Source organism: Aptenodytes patagonicus, chromosome 1 (assembly GCF_965638725.1).
Source record: "Aptenodytes patagonicus chromosome 1, bAptPat1.pri.cur, whole genome shotgun sequence".
NCBI lineage: Eukaryota > Metazoa > Chordata > Aves > Sphenisciformes > Spheniscidae > Aptenodytes > Aptenodytes patagonicus.
Genome location: NC_134949.1, coordinates 52,614,328 through 52,636,446, shown reverse-complemented (window position 1 = coordinate 52,636,446; position 22,119 = coordinate 52,614,328). Strand labels below are relative to the sequence as shown.

Genomic DNA, 22,119 nt, shown 5'->3' with positions numbered 1-22,119 from the left:
ATCAACTTGAATACAATATGCCTTTTCTATAAATACCAGGGAGGTTTAATTTTGTTTTTTTCAGGTTTACAGATTCAACATGTTGAAAGTAGCAACATCTTAACTGTGCCTGTACTACTGCAATTTATGCTTAACTACATATTTTATGGCTTAGCAATATTACTCACTAATTTTTCATTCTTATCTTTATCTTATAGGTATACTTCATAATTTTATACTCTACTTACTATGCTTAGTAATTTTAAACAATAAAATACAATATTAAAAAACAACATCAAAGAGGTTGCAAGAAGTTTTACATTCTTTTCTATCTATACTTTGACAGATCCTTGAGCGCAGTATGTATCCTGAAAGTTCAACTGTAATTTACAGTCTCTCTGACAAACAAAGCTGTAAGAAGCTGTGAAAACCAAATCTAAAAGAAAGTTCATTTTAAACAAAATCTCAATCATGGAGTTTTCAGCCGAATACAAAAACAATTCAAAGGTTTGTATCATCCAATATCTTTTTTTGACCAGTTTCCTCAATGAATTCAGAGCTCTGCTTAAGAAAACAAAAGAACAGAATGGTTAAAGAAAAATCAGAAGGGTAAGAAATATATCGTCTCTTAAACGAGCCCCATTTAAATTAATTTAAAATTTCTATTTAGTTATTTTCAAGATACTGTTTTCAAGTTATTTTCAAGCTATACTAAAACTTTCAAGTTTCTAGTGTATGGCATATACCAATTGCCATACAAAATCATCCTCCATTTCTCCAGATGTATTTTGTACATTACTTTGTAACAATGGCCAAAAGTAGATACTTGCAAAGTGGAAGACCCCTCTGAAGGAAGAATATGTCAGCCCTCAATTTTGGTCTTTTTGTGATGTGATGCTGCCAAGCATGCAGTTTACAATTAAACAAAAGAAAACAAAAACTAAAACCAAAAACAAAGAAACAAAACCCCTTCAAACAAAGAAGCTAATAAGCTGGAGTATGTTTTCTCCAAAAGAAAGTATCAGAAAGAGGAACATGAAAAATTTGAGACATTTCACATATGGTAGAGAATGGTTTTCCATTTCTTTGTAGAGCATACTGCCCCATCAAAGAGTCTCTGACGTGTTCTACAGGCGTCACCCTCTGAAAGGAGATGATTTTATCCTTGAAATCCCATTCAGTCTTTACCCTTGTTGCTGAAACAGTCACACTGAGATTTGATTGTGACAATGTTTCCCATGGACATTTATATAGCATAAACTAGACCATTTGAAATACTGCACCAAACCACCAGGACTTCATGTACGGCTAGTAAGATTACAATCAGATTCGAAACAGAAATTTCTAGTCCCCTTATTCGTGCTATCCTCCCATCATAATTTCTGTTACATTGAAAGCATTAGCAATGTTTTTGGAACAATCTGTAGTTTCTTAAGCCTTTTTTCCTAAAAAACAAAATTACCTTCAGCATGGCCATATTTAATTCATCTTTACAGTCAACGAGCTGCACCATTGTGTCTCTTTGTTCCTGTTGTCTTGAATTCTTATCAGCATCAACTGTCAAATACATTTCAGATGAAATTTCAGATAACAGACACAGAACGAAAGCATTCTCAGTAATTTGAAGAATATGGCCCTTTTTTCTCTATTTATAATTGGGACTTTCAATATCAAAATAAGTGAGGAAGAATGGAATACAGCTCTAATAATATCAGAGATATTAGCTAAAAAAACCTTGAAAAATCTGAATGCTTATTATTTCAATAATGACTCATTTTTCCAGCAACACTTAATATGAATATTGTTTAGAATATGACACGTTAATGCATATGCAGTTAAAAGTGGAAAAACTACACTTGAAACAAGTTGCAGAATAAATGCACTTTTCCACCACCTTTATACTTTTACATTTTTACATTACCTTTTACATTCGATGCTGTAATTCTGCTTGCCTCCTTCAAGTTGTTGTTATCAACAGAATAGACATGTTTTTCCACTTTTTCAGGTATATTATTTATTGTGGCAGAAAGGCAAATGATGAAATGCATTTTGGCTAAGGTTAATTTATTCATAATTTGTTGGTTGCACAGTGGCACCATTGTTAAAGACAGACTCCAATTAAATATGTCTTCCAGTACCTACAAGACAGTTAACAATTGGGACTATTTGAAATTACATATTTTACGTTTTTCTTGTTCAAGGCATATTCTGCTTCTATTAATAATGATGTTTATCAACAATTAACATGAATAATATTAGTAATATGCTCTTAGACATTATGGATGAGTTGCTGTTTTCCTTTCCAAACTTAATTCACCCCTTAGTAGCACTTGCTATAGCCTCAGTGATCAGTTTTCCAGTAGAAGGTGCATCCATGAAGATGTAGCTATTACTCTGTGAGTTCTAGTTTTCTGCATTGTCCATAGCACTCTTTGAGCTAAGGTTGTCACAAAAAATATGTAGGTAAATGTGTAGTTCAGAAATCTCAACTCAAAGGAAAGTCTGTTGTTACAATTCACCCTAACTAGAAAGATTAAGCAAGGAAAAAAATTCTTGTATCAGACCATTCTAGCATATTTCATAGAATCTTTTTGTTATTCGTTACAGCATCCTTGTTTTATCTTGAGTTTAATATTCTCACTTTAGATTAATAAATTTAGACGTTGAAGTCTACACAGCTTTGCAAAATCATAAGGAGACCAATAAGAGATCCATATAGACTGTGAAGTGTTCAAATCAAAAGCTCAAGATAAAGCACAACTTCAAAATAAATCTGAAACTAGTGAAATCAAAAGCTGTCAAGATAGACATCTCATTTCTGTCTTCTAATATCGACTGTTGTAGGAGATACACAAGCTTACTGTAAACAAAGGAGAGAAAAGTGGAGGAAGAAAGTGGGTTTTTTCTATTTTATCAGTTTGTTTTTATGGTACAGTTTCTTTTCCACATTCTGCTAACATTTACCCCTACTGGCTCAAGGGATCTGTGACAAGGAAAATGAAAGAAAATTATTAAAACTGAAAAACAAAAAAGAAGTAATTGATGAACATGTGATTGTAATTAAAATGAGAAATGACTGTTCATTAACTGGTTTACAGAGTCACTCCCACCACCCCCGCCGCCCCAGAAATGGACTTCAACCCCAATCTGAATTAGGATAAATCTATGAAGACAGGTCTGATTGATAGAAATTATAAGGCTGGATGACTGATGTTCTCGGTATTTTAGCAGGATAAACACCAGACCCTACATATCATGACAAAACCTGAATAATTCTACTAGTATGCTTTGCATAGACAAGTCACAGATTTGTACATATTAAGTCTCCCATCTGAAAAATGGTGATAATGGTACTTGCCTCTCCCTTGAGAGGTCAGCCATAAAATTTATAGTTTAGGAAATGCTAAACTGTTGAGGAGAGTATGTTTTCTATTTACTGTTTTTTACTAACAAGAAGTATATTTTCTGAACCAAATAATCTCTAACCAAGTAATTTCTCTGCCAGAGAAATAAATATTTATGTCTAGCATAAAATTTTTAGCTCTTTCAGATTCTTTTTACCTGTAAATTTGTAACAGTCAGGAGAGATTTTGAGGAGTCAAATTTCTGTAAGGCCTGTAAAATGGACAAAACCAAAAATAAGTAATGTGTTACGAGTATAAAATAAGTGAGTTAGCAGAGCAGTGGACAAGTGTAGTGCATTTCCAATTATACTTTGAGGGCTCTGAAAATACCAACAATTACTTGGCTTCTACAGGCTTTACATTTCTGAAACATAAACCGAGACCCAGAACTATCCCTACACCTCCTATGCCATTCACCAGGATTCTTCAACTTGAAGCAAGGGGAGAAAAAGGCATAAACCAACAAAAATCCTCTTCCAAATTCTAGGAGCTCTATAGACACCAACCATCAATTGCCTTTATGTTCTTTACATTTTGAATCCCAAACCTAACTCCAGACTTAGCACATGCCTCCTCTGCTATTCACCAGAGCACAGATCTGTGAATGGAACGAAAACAAGAGCTACAGGTCAAGATGAACTTGAGACCTCAGCCTCCTTGAGGGCTCTAAAACCAACTATTTCTTTGTTTATAGGTGCTTCAATTTTCTGAACCCTAACTGTAATTCTAGTCCTTGCTCAAAAACTCTTTACCTTTTCACCAGGAGACAAATCAGTCTACTGAGGGGAAGGAAAAGGCAGAGGTAAAGATCATTTCCAGCCTTCGTCATAACTGAGAGCTCTACACACAACTGTCACTTGGGTTCTACATGGTTTTTATTAACTCTTTTATTAACTCTATACTCCAGAAGTAGCCCTCTATCATCTCTGTCATTCCCTGGAACACGGGTCCTTCTTATTCTGAGAGCTGTGCAAAAGTCCAGCAAGCACTTAGCTTCTACATGTGTCACACCCTAACCAGAGACCTAATGCTGAACGTCCTCTGCTGTTCACCCTGTCATGGTTTAAACTCAGACGGCAACTGAGCACCCCACAGCCATTCGCTCACTCCCCTCCACCCCAGTGGGACGGGGGAGAGAATCAGAAGAATAAAAGTGAGAAAACTCGTGGGTTGAGATAAGAACAGTTTAATAATTGAAATAAAATTAAGTAAAATAGTAATAATAGTAATAATAATAGTAACAATAGTAACAATAGTAACAGTAGTAGTAGTAGTAGTAGTAGTAGTAGTAATAATAATAATAATAATACAAGAATATACCAAGCAAGTGATGCATGATGCAATTGCTCACCACCTGCCGACTGATGCCCAGCCAGTCCCTGAGCAGCGGCCCCCCCGGCCAGCTTTCCCCAGTTTATGTACTGAGCATGACGTCACATGGTATGGAATGTCCCTTTGGCCAGTTTGGGTCAGCTGTCCTGGCTGTGCCCCCTCCCAGCTTCCTGTGCCCCTCCAGCCTTCTCAGTCAGTAGAGCATGGGGAGCTGAAAAGTCCTTGACTAGTGTAAGCACTATGTAGCAACAACTAAAACATCGGTGTGTTATCAACATTATTCTCATACTAAATCCAAAACGCAGCACTGTACCAGCTACTAGGAAGAAAATTAACTCTATCCCAGCCAAAACCAGGATAACCCGAACACTTACCTGTGAACCCAGTTGGAAAAAGACAGTGACAAATCAACCAGACCTCATCTTAACTCTGTGAGCTCTTCAGACAATATACAAATTAAGGAAAAGACTTAAAGATGCATTTTAACCTGACTAGCATCAGTAAGAAGTAAATGCATTCCTTACTGTAGCTATGAACAGGGAAGCTTTGCAGAACCAACTCCAGTGAGGATGCTGATAACTCTTTATGGCTCAACCTAACGAGAATGTAATGTAGCTTGTGCTCTGAGGAAAATCACTGGATTTCAGCTTCTTATCTTCCCATGCAATTAGTATGAAAGTGTCATTGGCAAATTAAAAAGGTCACCTTTTTTGATAAATATTTTAATTTTACTTTTTATTAAGTTCATGTTTCATTTAAAACCTAATACCCACTGCAGATTATTCTAGGAGGAGTGCTTGTCCATATTTCTGGTTTTTTAAATGTAAACATTTTACATTCTATCATAAATGTAATTGTAATTAGTCCCTTATTAATTAGCTTAGACATTGATTTGTTGGCGATTGCCAAAAAAGATACTGCTGCTCTGTGCTGGTTATAGCCATTTTGAGGCTGCAGGGAAAGGACAGTCAGGCCATGGGTCAGCTGGAAACTCCCTCTCAGGGTTTGGGGAGGTGGGAGGGGGGAAATTTCCCTTCAAACAGCTCATTAAACTCAATTTGCTCTGCAGTGCCAGCTTCACTGTCTACAACACGAGGTAAGGGAAGCAAATGTGAAGTCATGGAGGTGGGTTAGGAATTCCCCTTTCAGCACCAGCCTGTAATTATCACCAGATTAGAAATATCATCCTATTGCATGTATAGAATGTGGCTGTACAATCAAGTTAAATCCATGCTGCTGCCAAAAGGGGTGTCCCTACCTGTCCCACCAGTCTTCTATCACACGTTCAGTCCAGCTCCCTAGTGCTGGCACACATGCTTTGTCATGGGGTAACACCTACCCAAAAGCACCACTCAGATAAGGGAGACCTTGACTACATCCGTCCGGCATAACTCATTAGATTATTTTGGTATGTGCTTGGAAAACAAGGACAGGCTACATAACTGTTATGGGGGAGGCTTGCTCAATAGCTCCGGACTGTATCTGCCTGCACAGGTATGCTCACAGGTAAGACAAAGAAGTCCAGGTCAACTGTTAACAGCTTCATAACCTTGTAGCACATTAGTGATCAAGGTAAGATCACTACTTGGCTTTAGATATGGAGAAAAACAAAGAGATTGATCTGGGGTGACATGACTGTCAAGGCTCTGAGGATACCAAAGCTCTTACTGCCCAGCACCTCCTGGGGCTCCCCCCACCCTGCCTACAGCCCAGGACCCCATGTCAGACCCCCAGGGCCATCAGCCCCTGCCCCAGCGACGCCACAGCAGAGCGGGTCTACAGCTCCCCACAGCCCTGCCCTGCCACGGGCCCCCCGCGCCGGGCCCACCCGTGGGCCCAGATCCCGGCCCAGCCTTGGCCAGACTCCATGGCCCTGTGTGGCCATCCTGGGGCTGTGTCTGAGCCCAGTTCTCCTCACCAGGCCTGATCCTGACCCCTACCCGCAGGCTGCTGTCACGGCCCAGCCTCGGCCTGTCCCCAGCCCCACAGAGGTGCCCAATGCCTTGGGCTGGGGGCTGCCCCGGCTGCCCCTCAGCTGCCCTGCTCCTGGCTGGGGCAGTGGGAATTTTGCCATTAATGGGGCAAGAACTCTATCCATATTTTTTATGTCTACATATGAAATCACACATTACTTTTTCAACAGTATTATCTACATTACCCACTGTATAAAACAGACAGCACGTATGTTTCAAAATTTATTTTTGTTCCTGCTGTTCAGTGAGAGAAATTAATGTCACTCAATGCCTACTATTTGACCCGCCTATTGAAAGAAATTTAGGAAATTTTTAGGAATGTGTAATAACTTGCAGACATGGAGTATGTGCAGCTTCATAAAGAGAATTGAGTGTTATAGTTCAATGTTATACTTTACTGGTGTTTACCTTCATTTGTTCAATTTTTCTGTATCCTGCAGGTATTTTCCATGGAATTCTCTCTCCACAGTTAAGCAGAGACAGTTCATGAAAGGCCTCCGTAAAAAATCCTATATCTGAAAGTACTTTAATCTGTGGAAAAATAACAGAGCCTTTGATTTAAATAATTTTCAATTATTCTTTTTGCTCAAAATAAAATGTATTCAAAGGTAATTTTCAAGTAGATTTGGCTACTGGAATAGTACATTGATGGAGAATGTTCTTCAATGGAAAGAAATATTTTACATTTTATAGTAAATAAGTGAAATCTCAAAGATGCATCTTTCACTTTTAAAAACAAAAATTAAAAAAAAACCAAAAACATATTCTTCAAAAACTTGCTCCTGACAAAGGAAAAGAACTTAATTCATCTGGCGAGAGCTTTGAGTGTCAGTCCAAGATCAGCCCCTTAGCAAAATCTGTTTCATAGATTTTACTCAACTTAGTCTCGTAGTACTCAGCTACTCTCCCTAAGCCATATCAGCATTTCCTGAAAATATCTAAAACCAATAATACTTCGACTCTTACTACAAGTTAGATTCCTTTAAAAAAACCCCAAGGGATTAAAAAAATCCAAAACAAAACCAACAAGCAAACATTAGTGAAATGACAAAAGTCTGTTCCCAGAAGTCTGACAACCTGGTTCCACTGTAATACTGATAACAAATCCAGAAGTGAACATTGTGAACAAAAATAATTTATGTTTTGCACTTAAGAAAACATTTAAAAGAATGGTGGAACAAGATAAAAATTACCAAGTAAAAAGTTTTGATCTAAGAGGAAAAATCTTATGATCATATCTTTAAGGAGAATGCTTGTTAAATGGAGAGCAGAAAGAAATCATGAAAGTACTTAACAGTCTCTGTAGGACATTAACAGTTAAACTGTATAAATAACTCTACATCCTACTAACATTGAGAATATAAATAATAATTTCATTTAGAAAGTAGTCCTACTCTACAATCTGTTGTGCTAAGAAACACTAAAAAACAGCTGAACTTTAAAGCATTACTTTTCATATATGTAGTGATATATGAAGAAATATTAAATCAAAATGTTTAAATGAAAAGTTGATTTGAAATACAATGTGCTGTGATAAAAAGAAAGTCTGATTACCTTGAAGATTCTTCCTTCAATACATTTAGCTGGGTCCTTACAAATCTCAGAAACAAAGTATTGGTATAATGTGAACAACGGTAAAATCTGTAGGAAAATATTAGGTCATCTAGTTATAAATTTCATAAAGGGTACAATTACAGAAATGTACATTGCAATTATATATTACAAATATACAGATAATATAGGAGTACTGCTTTCACTGCCACATACCACCACTACTTCTCTTATGCTCTGTGAAGAATGAATGTGTTAAAAATTTCTTCAGCTGGCTCAAGGTAACCCCTGATACTATCTTATATGTGATTCACAATGTAGAAAGTGAAGTTTCCCCAAATTATTCTCTGTGTTCAACGTGTTTTTTTTTTTTACTATACCATTAGTGAGTAAACCTACTGGAAAGATGTTGATATAAGGCATTTCTAAACTGTCTGCATTTTGATGCCATAATTTTTTCAGTATAAGTAACAGAATAATAGAATTCTGTAAGCTTTCTAAAATAAACACAATGAAGTCCTGCAACTGTCTAAGTGAAATGATACCAATTGTAAAATAAACTGGATGGTGATGACGCTTATTGACAAATTTTTTTGCATTCGTTTCAAATTGAAAGTTTTTGTAGGGGCAACTAACAAAAAAACATTTTAAAACTGAGTTCTAGTAAAGTAGACAAACACTGTATTTATTATTATATAATATTTCAGAAAAAGCAGATTCTTTCCTAACAGATGTATTTGTTTATTGAAAATGGAAGAACTTACAAAATTTAATTACTGTTCAGCTTTTACATTTTTCTTCACTTCACAATGTCCCCGAGCTTGGAAAATGCTAACACCATTGTTACTTCTTTGTCGAATGCACTTTCAGTTTCCATAAAGTAGCTTAATACTTCTGAATGTGGATTACAAATGCTTGAGGCAAATGTTTTAATTGTATCCACACAGTTTCCAACTGATACTTGAAGTAGTTCAACAAAATTAGTCTTTGAAGTTTTATTTTTAATAAAACTTGAATCTTGATGTATTTTGATTTAAGTGTCAAATCAACTTAGTGCCCACCATCCAAAACATTCCCACACATCAAGCATTCAGTGGAAATGAAGCTCTCATCCTGCTGAAACTGCAATTGCTTTGACTGTGATCTATGACCTGGATCTATATTCTGCTGGTACAAGTGCAGAAAGAATCAAAAATGTGCATGGCCACATGAAGCAAGCAGTCAAATTAAGTGTCCCTGCCTCCAGGTAACTGTCTGCTCCTTTATCTCCCTTGATCTCCCATAGTGAGGGCAGTTAGACAAAGCTTAATAACATAGTGAACTCCAGTAAAGCAGGATGGGAAGAAGCAACAACAGGAGGTAAGACAGACACTTAGCCTGAAGTTCCAGAAGAAATCAATCCAACAAATGACTTGCTGACAAAAAAGGTGTAATATCTTGCTGCCTCCTCCTCTCTAACTCCTCTTCCATCTCTACCCCCTAACCTTTTCTTACTACCCTGCCGCCAGCCACGCGATCTTTTCCTCTCCCTTGCACTGGCTCTGTCACTTGCAGGACCTTTCCGTAACTGGATTCAACTCATTAAAGCAGGAGAAAACTATCTACTTTTTCTGCTGAGGAGTTTTCTGTCATGCTGAGATTTGATTTATAGAGGTATACAATAATTGCCTGACATGAAAATCTGTTAGAGCACACAGGACCAAACAGGAACAGAGGTAGAATTGCACCTTTTTCAGTACTAGTAAGCAATTCAATCTATTTATTCCAATGTACAGGACTGCACCTTTGAAAGAAGTTGGATTAAAGTGGAACTGGTCAGTCATTAAATGGAGGAAATAAGCACATGATCAACACAAGAGGGAAGCTGTAAAAACACTCCATACAGAGGAATAAGAGAACGTGAGAAGGAGAAACTAAGAAGGGACTTTTATTTACTGAATGTGAAAGTAAAATTATTGAAAGCATTCTGGACATACTGCATTTAAAGTAATTCTCAGTACAGTGTATTTCAAACCGTATATAGTAGGAAATTTCCTCTAAAATGCCTAAGCTAAGTGGACCATGTATTGTCAGCTTCCTGAATAAAGTACCCTGTATATTCTAAAAATTGTAGGCAGCAAGCTATACCTTGCCTCTATCTCAGTGCCACAGAACCTAACCATACAGGTATTTTGCTAGAGCTTCTGAAGTATCTCATAAGTACACCCACACAAAAAAATAAGACTTGATGTCTTAACATTCATTTCCAGAGTATAAAAATAATACTTACTATTAAATTTTGTTTTGCACAATGCAGTTCAAACATAAGGAAATTCAGACTTGCAACTACAGTAGAGATATCAGCTCTGTAGCGATCAGAGAACAAGTCGATACCAGGAATAAGCATATTTGTTTCATATTGTGCAAAGTCACAGTCAGATGTCGGATGTGGAAGAGAAGCTTTAAACAGGGTCTGAAAGTAATAATAATTAACTACTTGTGAACAGATGCATAGGCATTAGTGAAACACTATAAAACTCCAACCCTTGAGACTCATAAATTACTTCATAAATGAAACTCAGTCAATGTCTTAAGTATCCAGTTGTTTCCAGACAAAACCATGAAAACTCTTTTTAGAAAAAATACTTTATGTGTGAACTTGATGGAGGAAAAAAAAACAGGCTGTAAATAGTCTAAGGACAGTATTTCATAGAACAAGCAAAAGAGAAAAACTAATCTAGGTGTAGAAAAATAATCATGAAAGATTCCTCAGCAAGTACTCCCCAGGTAATGAAAAATCTTCCTAAAGAGCCAATGGCGTTCCTCTCAGATTCCAAGTCACAGAATCATAGAATCATAGAATCATTAAGGTTGGAAAAGACCTCTAAGATCATCGAGTCCAACTGTCAATATATATTGCATTTGTGGACTTTGCCATCCAGCCAGCTGTGAGCTTGATTCAGAATGCACTGTGGAAAATGTTTGTACTGTAAGGTCTTTGGAGCAGAATTTTTTTTCTGGAAACCTAAAATATCTGCAGAGCCTGTGATATCACAGGAAAATCGAGTTATTGGAGACAATCACAAGACAGGATGAAAATAAAAATTATCTCTTCTTGTAAATACACTTTTATTTCAGTTACATTTTATGCACCCTGAATCATAGAATCATAGAATCATTAAGGTTGGAAAAGACCTCTAAGATCATCGAGTCCAACCATCAACCCAACACCACCATTCCCACTAAACCATGTCCCTAAGCAACATCAAAAGCAAGTCAAAGCATCCCAAATAAATATCTGGAAGCACTGGAAAAAACCTAATAAATCACTACGCATTCTCGCAAAGACTTCTTAGATAATTCTTAGGATAAGCCTCTGATCAGCAGACAGAAAGAACTTAATAATTTATTCAAACATCTCCATAATCAAGGAAAATGCATAGGAAAAATTTGTTGAGATGATTCAGGGGATGTGTTCCAACATTTCTTTACCAGTCCAAAGATGTTTCATGGAAAATGTCTTCCATAAGAAGAAAAATCTTTTTATTTTCCCCACAAGCTAAGAAAGCTAGCTTGATTTTACTTAGCCTTAAGTCCTTGCCCCGCCATCACCTCAGCCATCATTTCTGGGAGAGTTGCTGATTTTAAGGCCAGTTAAAAGCTAGTTCCACCCTAGTTCCACCTTTAACTAGGTCAGCTAGCACCTTAAATCATATAACTTAAAACTGATGTGAACTTTAAGGAACTAACTTAAATGTTCCTCCTTTAAAAAGGGAGGAGTGCTAACATTGTCTCTGATGTTGGATATTCCTTCCCAAATGCATTTATCTTGTTGTAATTAGCAATGATATGCTAGAGAAATATGCATTTACATACTCAGATCTGAGATATTAACAAGCCTAAAGCCTATACCAGAGGTGGAATTTAAATCAGGTTATAAAAGCTTTCCAAATCAAGGAACAAATTATGGGCTTGAACTTCACAAGGTACAGTGACAGTAATTGATTATATTTTTCAAGACACTCACCCTGCAAGCTGCTCCTATCCCAATTAATATCAGACCCACTTCAGTCAAGTCACAATTATTTCTACCATTATACAACTGGAACAAATGCTTACTACTATTTCTGTCAAAAGGAGGAATCAAAACTGTTCAGCTCTGTACCACCAGCAATTACAGTGCTAGAAGCTAGTCAAAATTCTCCTTTACCTTTGTTTCTTCAACTTGTTCTCCCTTTGCTGAACTTAACGAGGTTTTAAATGTGGCCTAGCGCAGGTCACACAGTCACAGCCATGGCTGGCACAAGACGTTAGAAAGTGGCATTGGTTTGTTTTGGAAGAAGCCAACTAACTTCCTGATGCTGCACTGCGATGAGTAAGCATCGATCCCAGGGGAGTATGACTGGCAGAATACTTGCAGTTCTTTTTCCTATATCACTTTTGTTACTGGTACCTTAAAACTTCCTTTTGAAAGTAAACTGAAACTCTTTTTCCTCTATAGATGGTTTCTGAAAGTTTTCAAACTTAATTTTAATGATCTTATTTTCTTTGTAAATGAAACTGAGTAATTTTGACTATCCACTATTTTTACAGCAAACTTCTTATAGAGCTGAGATTTTAGTATTACAAACCAATATCTTTCAATGCTAAAAAAGATTCAAAAATTTTCTTTTCTAAAGAGTCTGTCCTCCTAGTTGAAAATTTATGACAGTCTGTGAAGACTCTGTACAGATCTGACAGAGCGCACTCTGCTATTGTTGATGCCATCCAGCTCTTCCTGAGCAGAACACTTCAAGAGAAGAAAAATATATTTGACTGCCAAATATTTTAGCCATCTTCACTTTTCAGTATTTCATTATTTCTCCGAGACACTAGCCTCTCATTGAAGTGATAATTTTTAGGCTATAATACAGGAATAATGTTAAAAAACAGAGAATAAAAACATCTAATCTAATGTGCATAAATTGTCAACTACCTCTGATCTCCAGTTTTCCTTTACAATCAAAATGAAAAGAGAAATATTTTAATAGAGGGTTATTGAGATTTAAATTTCAGAAGCAATTTGTCAACTTCATGAATTCTAACTGAAATTGTATTCTTACCTTAAAAAGTATAGCAGAAAAATAGCAGTATTTAGTTCTTACTCTCATCTTTGATGTTGTTATATACCTAAAGTACAACAAATAATAAGAAATATGAATGTGCCCATCAATATAAATTATTCAAACTCTTTTTTTATCTAGTATAATAATGATACTAACACAATCTAGATGTTTTCCATATTGGAAAACAGCCGCCTGTTCTGTAGGTAGGTGCTCAGCCATGCCATGCAAAGAAAGAAGCATTTGACCAAAGACATACCTAGAAAAAGGAAGTTGTCTAGATTCTCTTTAAAGTTAAAGGAGAGAAACAGGCAATCTAAGTGCAAAATTCATCTCATACAAAGCTAGAAAGACAAAGCAGGTCAAGCAACTCACACCTTAAAGTGTATTGCTTTCCATAAAGGAAGCCTGAGATAACTAGCACATGTGGACTTTCACATGGTAGGTGTCTAGCTAGATTAAATGAATCCCACACAGTACCTCATCAGAGCTTTAAACCATCCTGGTAGCGGGGTACTCCTCTGATCTACAATATTAGAAATCTTTAATACAATATTAGAATCCTTTAATCTGCATTTTACAGCCTGAGACTAAGTTGCTCTAGAAAGAGCAACTCAAGGGAAAGATGTTTCTGCCTGGTGGAAAAGGAGCTAGGGGTGCTGGTCGACAGCTGGCTGAATATGAGCAGCAGTGTGCCCAGGTGGCCAAGAAGGCCAATAGCATCCTGGCTTGGATCAGAAATAGTGTGGCCAGCAGGACTAGGGAAGCGATTGTCCCTTTGTACTCGGCACTGGTGAGGCCGCACCTCGAATACTGTGTTCAGTTTTGGGCCCCTCACTATAAGAAAGACACTGAGGTGCTAGAGCGCATCCAAAGAAGGTCAACAAAGCTGGTGAAGGGTCTAGAGAACAAGTCCTGTGAGGAGCGGCTGAGGGAACTGGGGTTGTTTAGCCTGGAGAAAAGGACGCTCTCTACAACTACCTGAAAGGAGGTTGTAGTGAGGTGGGTGTCGGTCTCTTTTCCCAAGTAGCAAGCGACAGGACAAGAGGAAACGGCCTCAAGTTGCGCCAGGGGAGGTTGAGACTGGATATTAGGAAAATTTTTTTCACCGAAAGGGTTATCAAGCACTGGAACAGGCTGCCCAGGGAAGTGGTGGAGTCACCATCCCTGGAGGTATTTGAAAGACATGTAGATGTGGTGCTTAGGGACATGGCTTAGTGGTGGACTTGGCAATGCTAGGTTAACGGTTGGACTTGATGATCTTAAAGGTCTTTTTCAACCTAAACGATTCTATCATTCTATGATTCTATGTTTAACAGCCCAAGTCAGGTCTGAAAAGACCTGCCTGAGCGAGAAGCCAAGAGGATAGCTCCCTCCAGATCCCTGCCAGGATTTGGAATGGACACATTAGCAGTAAAGGGATAGTATACAGTGCAGCAAATATGTGCCACAAGCACCTGTAAAAGCAGCTAGGGATTGGGTCTTGCCTAATGGGACCTGAGACTGCACCACAGCTCAGAATTAGAAGAGCTGTGGTTTAGAATCAACTTAAACTCACTCCTTTTCCTCTTGGGTGGTAATTCTGAGTGTGGCAATGCCGTTTCATCCTGAAATACCCATGCTAATACTTTCAAAGCTACCTTGGTTTACAGATATTTTACAGTGCTATTAATATGACTGCTTCTCAGTTAAGCCAGTTTACTCAGATGAAGCTCTGCCCTTTCATGGGTATAATGCTTCTAAGGACATTTAGAGCTGGCTTAGATATTTCTAAGTTTTATATTTTGTACATTTTTGTATTGTACGATACACTGAGGAACAGCTCACAATTACATCCATAGTGTTTTACCAGCAGTCAAGGAGTACTGGATGGAAATATTTATTGATGGTAGACTTTAATACAGTAATTCAAATTTCATTTAGTTGTAATTCACCAGAAAATGAGTACTTTAGGCAGTAAATCTGCCCTCAAGATACATTAATATTTAATATGTGCCATGACTTCGGAGATGTGATATTTCAATAGAAAATCAATATGACTGTAAAATCCTTGCACTTATGACTTTTTATCATTTTGTTTTATTTCAGTGATCTCTCCATATAATATACAGCTGCAATTACGACCAAAGATGAGCACTCAAGAAAAGGGAACAAACAATAGTCTCCAAAAGAGCAACTTTCTTCCTGAAAGGAAAAATTCCTCTGCTTTTAATGAGTCTTTTTTATAGCAACTTGTTAGTGTTTTTAAATTAATTTCAAGTTGCCTACTGTCCTGGATGAGCAATTTGTTTAATATATGAAATACATATATAGATAAAATACTTACTGAGCTATTTTAGCCACTAAGACTGCTGCATGTAAACATCCCCAAACTCCAGCCTGAGAAAGAAATTTCTGACTAATATCAGTCGATCTTCCAACTGCAAAGCAGTCTGTAGCATTTTTTGGAAAACCTAACTCTTGCCAGTTGTTAAGAGCATCAGCAATGTTGAGTGTTTCATCAAGGGCTTGACACCAATATTTAAAAGCAGCTCTGTAACACATAAAAAACATTCTCATCATATTGCTGACATTTTCCAAAGTGGAAGATAAGACTCACTTCATTTTACCTTTATTGCCTGAGATATAACTAATTCTGATTAGGTCAAAAACTGAAATACAGCTTCTACAACACAAAAAGATACCATTCCTGGTCAACAGACTTATTGGGACTTATACTAAAACTAAATTGTCAAGCAATAGATATTACTTCTTAAAAACACATAGAGATGCTTAATTAATTTGCTTAATTGAAATTAGCTAGCTAAGAAAAAAGCCTCTCAAAATATAGCTAATAGTGAGTTAGATGAAAGAAGTCATATGGACTTGAGGACAGCACAAGAACTTACAAGACAGTTGAAGGGTTATGAATGCCAATTAAAAAAATTAAACAATGCTCTTTCTTAATCCAGTAACTATGTACCTTTTGTTTCCAGCATAAAAGTGAAGATTTCCAAGTTCATGTAGAGCCTGAACCTTGAGGTCTCTCTGGTTGTTTATTTCAAGGGTTCCTGTTATTTTTTTTAATCAATTAGAAAAAAATATTGTCACATCATTAAATCAGTTACTGAATCTTCAACAAATTTTGCATGAGAAGTAGACATGCATTCACATGTAATTCAATGCATGAATATTTTTTGAAAGATTTATTAGGCTTGTATATTTTACCTTCAAATGTACAATTTCTTATTTCTACTAACTTTAAAAACACGAGTAGGATGTATTTATGGACCTGTTTACCTAAGCTTTTGTATTTTTATTTTTTCAAACCTCTCAAATTTCTTCCTCTTCAAGATGTAAACTGGGAAGCAGACCATTGGCCTTGCTAAACAATGCTGCCTGCATACAGCACAGTAGCACTGTCCCTGCCTCATTTCTGGATCCCTTACTTCAAATAGAACCACTTACAGCATCTGTTGACCTGCTACACTTCACCTATTTTGTCATACAGCAAAACCAGGTAGTAGTGCTGAGCTGTAACTGTATGAGTAAAGCCATACTAGAATGTAAGATGGAAGCCAAGCAACTAGGTCTCATATTCAAATGCACAAAATCCTAAAGGTCTGTTTGCTACCAAAAAAAAATATCATGGAACTGAAATGAATCTGCTGAACATTACAGCAAATTTTTAATTTGGGATTAATCAGTGTAACACCACTGAAGTAATGCTTTTTCATAAGGTGAGATAACTGAAGAGGTCATGAACCAAATAGTGGCTTTTTAGGGATCTAATGCAGATTTTCTGAATCAACAGAAAGAAGGTTGTGTATTTCTGGAAACCAGCTTTTAGATAGTTATAGCTGTCTGACAGAGGAAAAGAACACTGGAATAAACACATATGAACACAGATAGGCGGAATGATATTACATCTTAGCTGTAAACAAAAATTAAAAAAAAAAAAAAATTACCTATTGTTTGTTCATAGGAAGAGATAACTACTGAAAGCTGTGACTGTGGTATTGGTTTACTCTCAACCATACTGGAGAAATAAAATTTTTCTTGAGAAAGATCACATGGTGTTGGTAGAAATACCAGTTCAGCTCCCACATTAAATTCCAGCCTTCTGTGTGAAGAGATATGACTGCTGATTGCTCTTCCAGCATTTTCTAGACCAGAAAAGTGATTTATATGATCAGTTTGGAAAAGTATTATACTATTTCAGCACCACAAATATTTCCACACCACATTACTTGAACAAATATACAATTCCTGTGTACCCTATTTTTATCTGGCTTCCTATGCTATGATTCTGTCTGTGTGTCTCCTAATTAAACTCATTGGACATAACTCATTGGTCAGTGCAACCAAATGAAAATATGTGCTCTGTTAGAGAGAATAAACTTGGGAAGGTCTGCCAATCAGTTCTCTGACAGAGGTTTGGCTGCAGACAGACAAGTGACACAGCTGCATGAAAAAAAATTTATCATCCAACCATGAGACACAGATCATAGGAAATCAGGCTTAGAGTTTGTGCTTACAGAACTTCATATATAAATTTATATTCTATATTTTTTCTAATTGTCAATAACAACTAAAACTTGAATTTAAAAAAATCTATTCCTTTCACTCTTTACTATTTTAACTGCATATACACTTAATAAAGTGAGAAACACTTCAATAAATAACTCACCTTGTGTGTGTGCAAGAAATAATGAAAGTAGTTTTCTGCTGTGTCTCAGTGCTCTGCTGTGATATTTAGATTTTTGTAGAGTTTCTCTAAAACATTTCAGTGTATCATTCACATCAAGAGGTACATAAACTAGGGCTTTCACTTGACTGCGATCTAAAAGGAATTAATAATTATGGAGAAAAATTTTGCATTACCTAAATATATATTTTTAGTAAATCACCCTGCAAAATGTATATTTGAACAATTCCACAACTTCAAAACTAAATTATATTAACGTAATTGTCACCTTTGTTTCCTGTTGGATTATGAATTAAAGCAAAATTATTAACCACCAGGAACATTTCTAAGCATTTGTATCTTTTTCAGTGTTACATTTTAGTTGTCACATGACATCTATATTCCCTGAATTCCATCTGCCCTGGACATGCCTCAGCTCAGCTTTCTGCTCTGAATTCTGGTGTCTGAAGTCTGGAAACAAATCTTTTACTACAACTGCTGATCCTATTTACTACAATTACCAGAGTTTCTATGTACCAAACCTGTGAGTTGTCATGCTCTCCCCACTGAATGCATAATATTATTTACTTTTCTTATATACAGCATTATTTATTGTTTAATGACTTTCCTCAGCTGAATTCAACACAAAGCCTTGTGTGCAATGTGTTGACACACCTGTGATATGAGGAACTATGCTTTACAAACTTCCATTAATGACTGTAACATTTTAATCCTGACTGAAAAGAACAACAACTGTGGGTAAAAGAGGTGTTTTGTCACCTTATAGTTCACTTCAGTTTTTCTGCTGATTCTATCAATAACAGTGCAGGTTCACATTAACTTCTGGGTATATTGCTGGATACCCACCAATACCAACAGAAAACTGGACCAAGACCACCAAGCTCATACTCAACATACTGTAGGTCATCTGGCATCTGGATGACAACTGCTTTTCTCTGCTTTCAGACAAAGTCTGAATATATTTGGAAAGGTCTTGACAAGATTACTATCCATCCAAAATACCAAGAATAATAATTTGAAGACAAAACTGAGTTTATATTAAGAGAAACAGATTATAGGAGCAGTGGAAGACCTACGATAAGGAGGAAAACAAACAAAAAAAAATCCAGTATGAAAAAAAGGAAAGAGTTTGGGAGAAAAGAGAACTCATGATACTGAAATGTGCTCTGACCTGTATAATCGTTTTTCATCTTAGGATAGAAAAAGCATCCAGGAAAAATCCATTCACTAGCAGAATGGGAAACAGGCAGCTGTAATTTCTGCCCTATGTAGTTTCTGCAACTCATCTAAAAAGCAAGTTTCATTTCATGAGAATTGAATAATATTCAGAAAAATCAATGTTTGGTGCTTAAAGTTAAGTATCTAAATACTCAGTCATATGACAAAGTAAGAGAGGACTAATTTACAAAGACACCAATGACCCATAACTAGCACCCTTGTCAGTAAGAGGTGAAACATTCACAACACCTAAATAATGGATATAACATATAAGTGTTTAGATGTTAATGAATTAAACTTGTATCTTATTTGGTATTTGCCATAATCATGAGCAACTCGTTGATGTTCAGCAAATATCCCACCTTTCTTTGCCTGGATAAATGCGTGCTTGCAAAGAACCTGTCAGCATAAGTATGCCTAAAGAGCATGCTGCCTGTAAAGCACAATGTAATAATGCACAGGGATACACAAAATAGCTCTAAGCAAATAACAGAAGCAGTCTAACCCTGTCAGAGAAGCAAACTTCCAGACTTCTATAAAAGGCTAATCCAGCACAGACATTTTATTTTGCTAATGTAGCTACATCACTTCAGAAGCAAAAGAACCAATTCAGAGCTAGTTCTAGACTCTCTGAAAGGCACTGCACTGTGAAATGCAGCCATACCCTCCAAATTTCTAACTTGATGACGTCTTTTTTGAACAATCCCTATTACTGTTAACTAACATTAGTCTTTATTCTATAAGTTGTCTTTCAAAACTATGATTATTTTTCCACGTTGCTCAGATTAGAGGTACGTGGTGGTTTGCCACATTGCGCTTTTTTTAGACAAAGGACTGTGTTCTGAATGGCAGGGCCTGAAAGAAGTCAGCAGGAAACAGCCTTACAGAGAGACAAGGCAGAGCACCTCAGCTGCCCTTCGCAAGCCAGGAGTGCCTTCTGAGTTCCTGCAAGCCCTGGGCAGCAGTGTGCTGTCTCTAGGTAAGGCAGTGGCTCCTGAACCCCATGTTCATGTTCAGAACAAACCCATTTGGAATTCCAAACCCCACTTTATCCCCCCGCTTCAAGTCCCGTGTTTATATTAGTAATAGAAACATAATAAAAATATCAACCATGCAACTGACTTTAGCAAAACTTCTTAGAAATAAACCTTAAGTTAAAAAAAGCAAAATCCTAATTTTTAATAGCTAATTCCATGAAAAATTTCCAAGTGGCAATGTCAGTTTACTAAATATATAGAGCCACGGCTTTTAATGAGAGGAACTTGCTGAGCAGCTTAGGGTTTTTTTGTTGGTGATCAAGTTTTTCAAGTTTTTTATTGGTATTGTCAGTGTTTGGGTTAACTCAGTTTGATTAATTGTGGTCTTTAGGAGCAGTGTTCCAATGCAGAAACAAAGCAATCTCTTTGTATTTAATTTTAATTAATCACAAAGATTGTGCAATATCCAAATAAATGTTTTCAGGTTAAAAGAGCGGCATCAAGAACTAACATGAAATTAGATTTAGGCTCATAATATGGAATGGGTACATTATGCATGGAAGAAATGTTCTCTGGGTCACCAAGTCCAGACCTCTGCTGCTGCTGGAATCATGTCATATAAGCCTTTTCATGCACTTCAATCAATTATGTTCATTAATTTATTATAATTTACTATTTGTGAACATTATGAAAAACCGTATTAATCTAATCAATGAAAATACTTCTCTATATTTAGTTCACATTAAGAGTCAGTGCCCAAAAAAGAAATCTGTGGTTCACCTTATGTGCATTATCAGACAGACATTTTATGAAATGAGATTCATGGCTGTCCGGGCCACTGAATTGCTGTATCCTTTCCAGTAGCTGCCTCTGAGCATACACCAGCAGCGGACTCACTTGTTCTGTGTATCTCTCACTGAAAAAAAAGCAAAGTATAGTAATTAAGCAAAATAATGGTATATTTAACTATATAATGTTGCTTTTTAGTTTTTATTAGAGTTGGCGTAACTTACTGTGTAAATATGTTAAATTGTACAGCTATGTGTACCAGTGCTTCCCACTTCTTCATTTGATATAACAATTCTATTGTTTTAAGAATCAGATTACATATCCATTTCAAGTCAACCACATTCACATCATCCAGGGGAGACTGTGGATGGAGATTAGAACCACCATTCTCATCCATAATACCTCCTAAACAACTGGGAATGCAGAAGTCTCCTTCAGGATCCACAATCTACAGTGAACAAACATTATTGTACCTGTTATTTTCAAACTTGTTTTCAGGACAAATCAAATTATAAAGATTAGAAAATACTGTAATCCTCTAAAAAATTGTTACAGAGAATAACTTGGAGATATCAGAATATAATGCAAGAGAAAATAAACTCTCTCTACTGAAGATGTGATAATAAACAGTACACTGTCTTAATAAAAATAATTTTTACCTTAAGAGACCTGCTTGCTTGTAGTTCAGTTATCATATCAATGATCATGTCTGATGCCAAATAAAATGGCAACCAGATGGTGTTCCTAAGAAAACCCCTGGTAATGGGAAATGCATCCGTATGGGAATGTGAATGGTTAGCAATCAACTGTAATTCTTGAGTATAGTTCCAAAGCTCTCGACAAGCATTTTGAAGCAACGTCCAGTGGCCACCATGGTGAGCAAGAACCTATGCATATCATTCAAAATACAATTTTACTTTGGAAATACAGAAATTCATTCTTTTATTGCAAAACTTAGGTATAAGTAATCTCAAAATTACAGTTTATGGATCATCCTTAATAACAGATCATTCAATATTTCAATTTATATAAAGCATTATAGAACCTTAATTTGGAAATTTTCATAGAAGCACTAATTTATAATTGAATTTAATTGTTGCTTTTGGTGTGAGAATAAGAAGTAAAAAT

General features: G+C 36.4%; 1 protein-coding gene across 1 annotated transcript in view; it reads right to left on the bottom strand.

The window, feature by feature from the left end:
- The window catches only part of CFAP54 (cilia and flagella associated protein 54), a 119,164-nt gene that overhangs the window by 30,541 nt on the left and 66,504 nt on the right, over positions 1 to 22,119 (bottom strand). The window contains exons 37-51 of the mRNA XM_076328672.1: positions 21,651 to 21,878; positions 21,216 to 21,439; positions 20,983 to 21,118; positions 19,179 to 19,293; positions 17,990 to 18,142; positions 17,268 to 17,465; positions 16,283 to 16,370; positions 15,647 to 15,853; positions 13,321 to 13,387; positions 10,509 to 10,691; positions 8,243 to 8,329; positions 7,097 to 7,219; positions 3,541 to 3,594; positions 1,901 to 2,117; positions 1,442 to 1,536 (exon numbers count right to left, since the gene is read on the bottom strand). Of these exons, the coding sequence (XP_076184787.1) occupies positions 1,442 to 1,536; positions 1,901 to 2,117; positions 3,541 to 3,594; positions 7,097 to 7,219; positions 8,243 to 8,329; positions 10,509 to 10,691; positions 13,321 to 13,387; positions 15,647 to 15,853; positions 16,283 to 16,370; positions 17,268 to 17,465; positions 17,990 to 18,142; positions 19,179 to 19,293; positions 20,983 to 21,118; positions 21,216 to 21,439; positions 21,651 to 21,878 (2,175 nt within the window). The remainder of the gene's footprint in view (positions 1 to 1,441; positions 1,537 to 1,900; positions 2,118 to 3,540; positions 3,595 to 7,096; positions 7,220 to 8,242; positions 8,330 to 10,508; positions 10,692 to 13,320; positions 13,388 to 15,646; positions 15,854 to 16,282; positions 16,371 to 17,267; positions 17,466 to 17,989; positions 18,143 to 19,178; positions 19,294 to 20,982; positions 21,119 to 21,215; positions 21,440 to 21,650; positions 21,879 to 22,119) is intronic.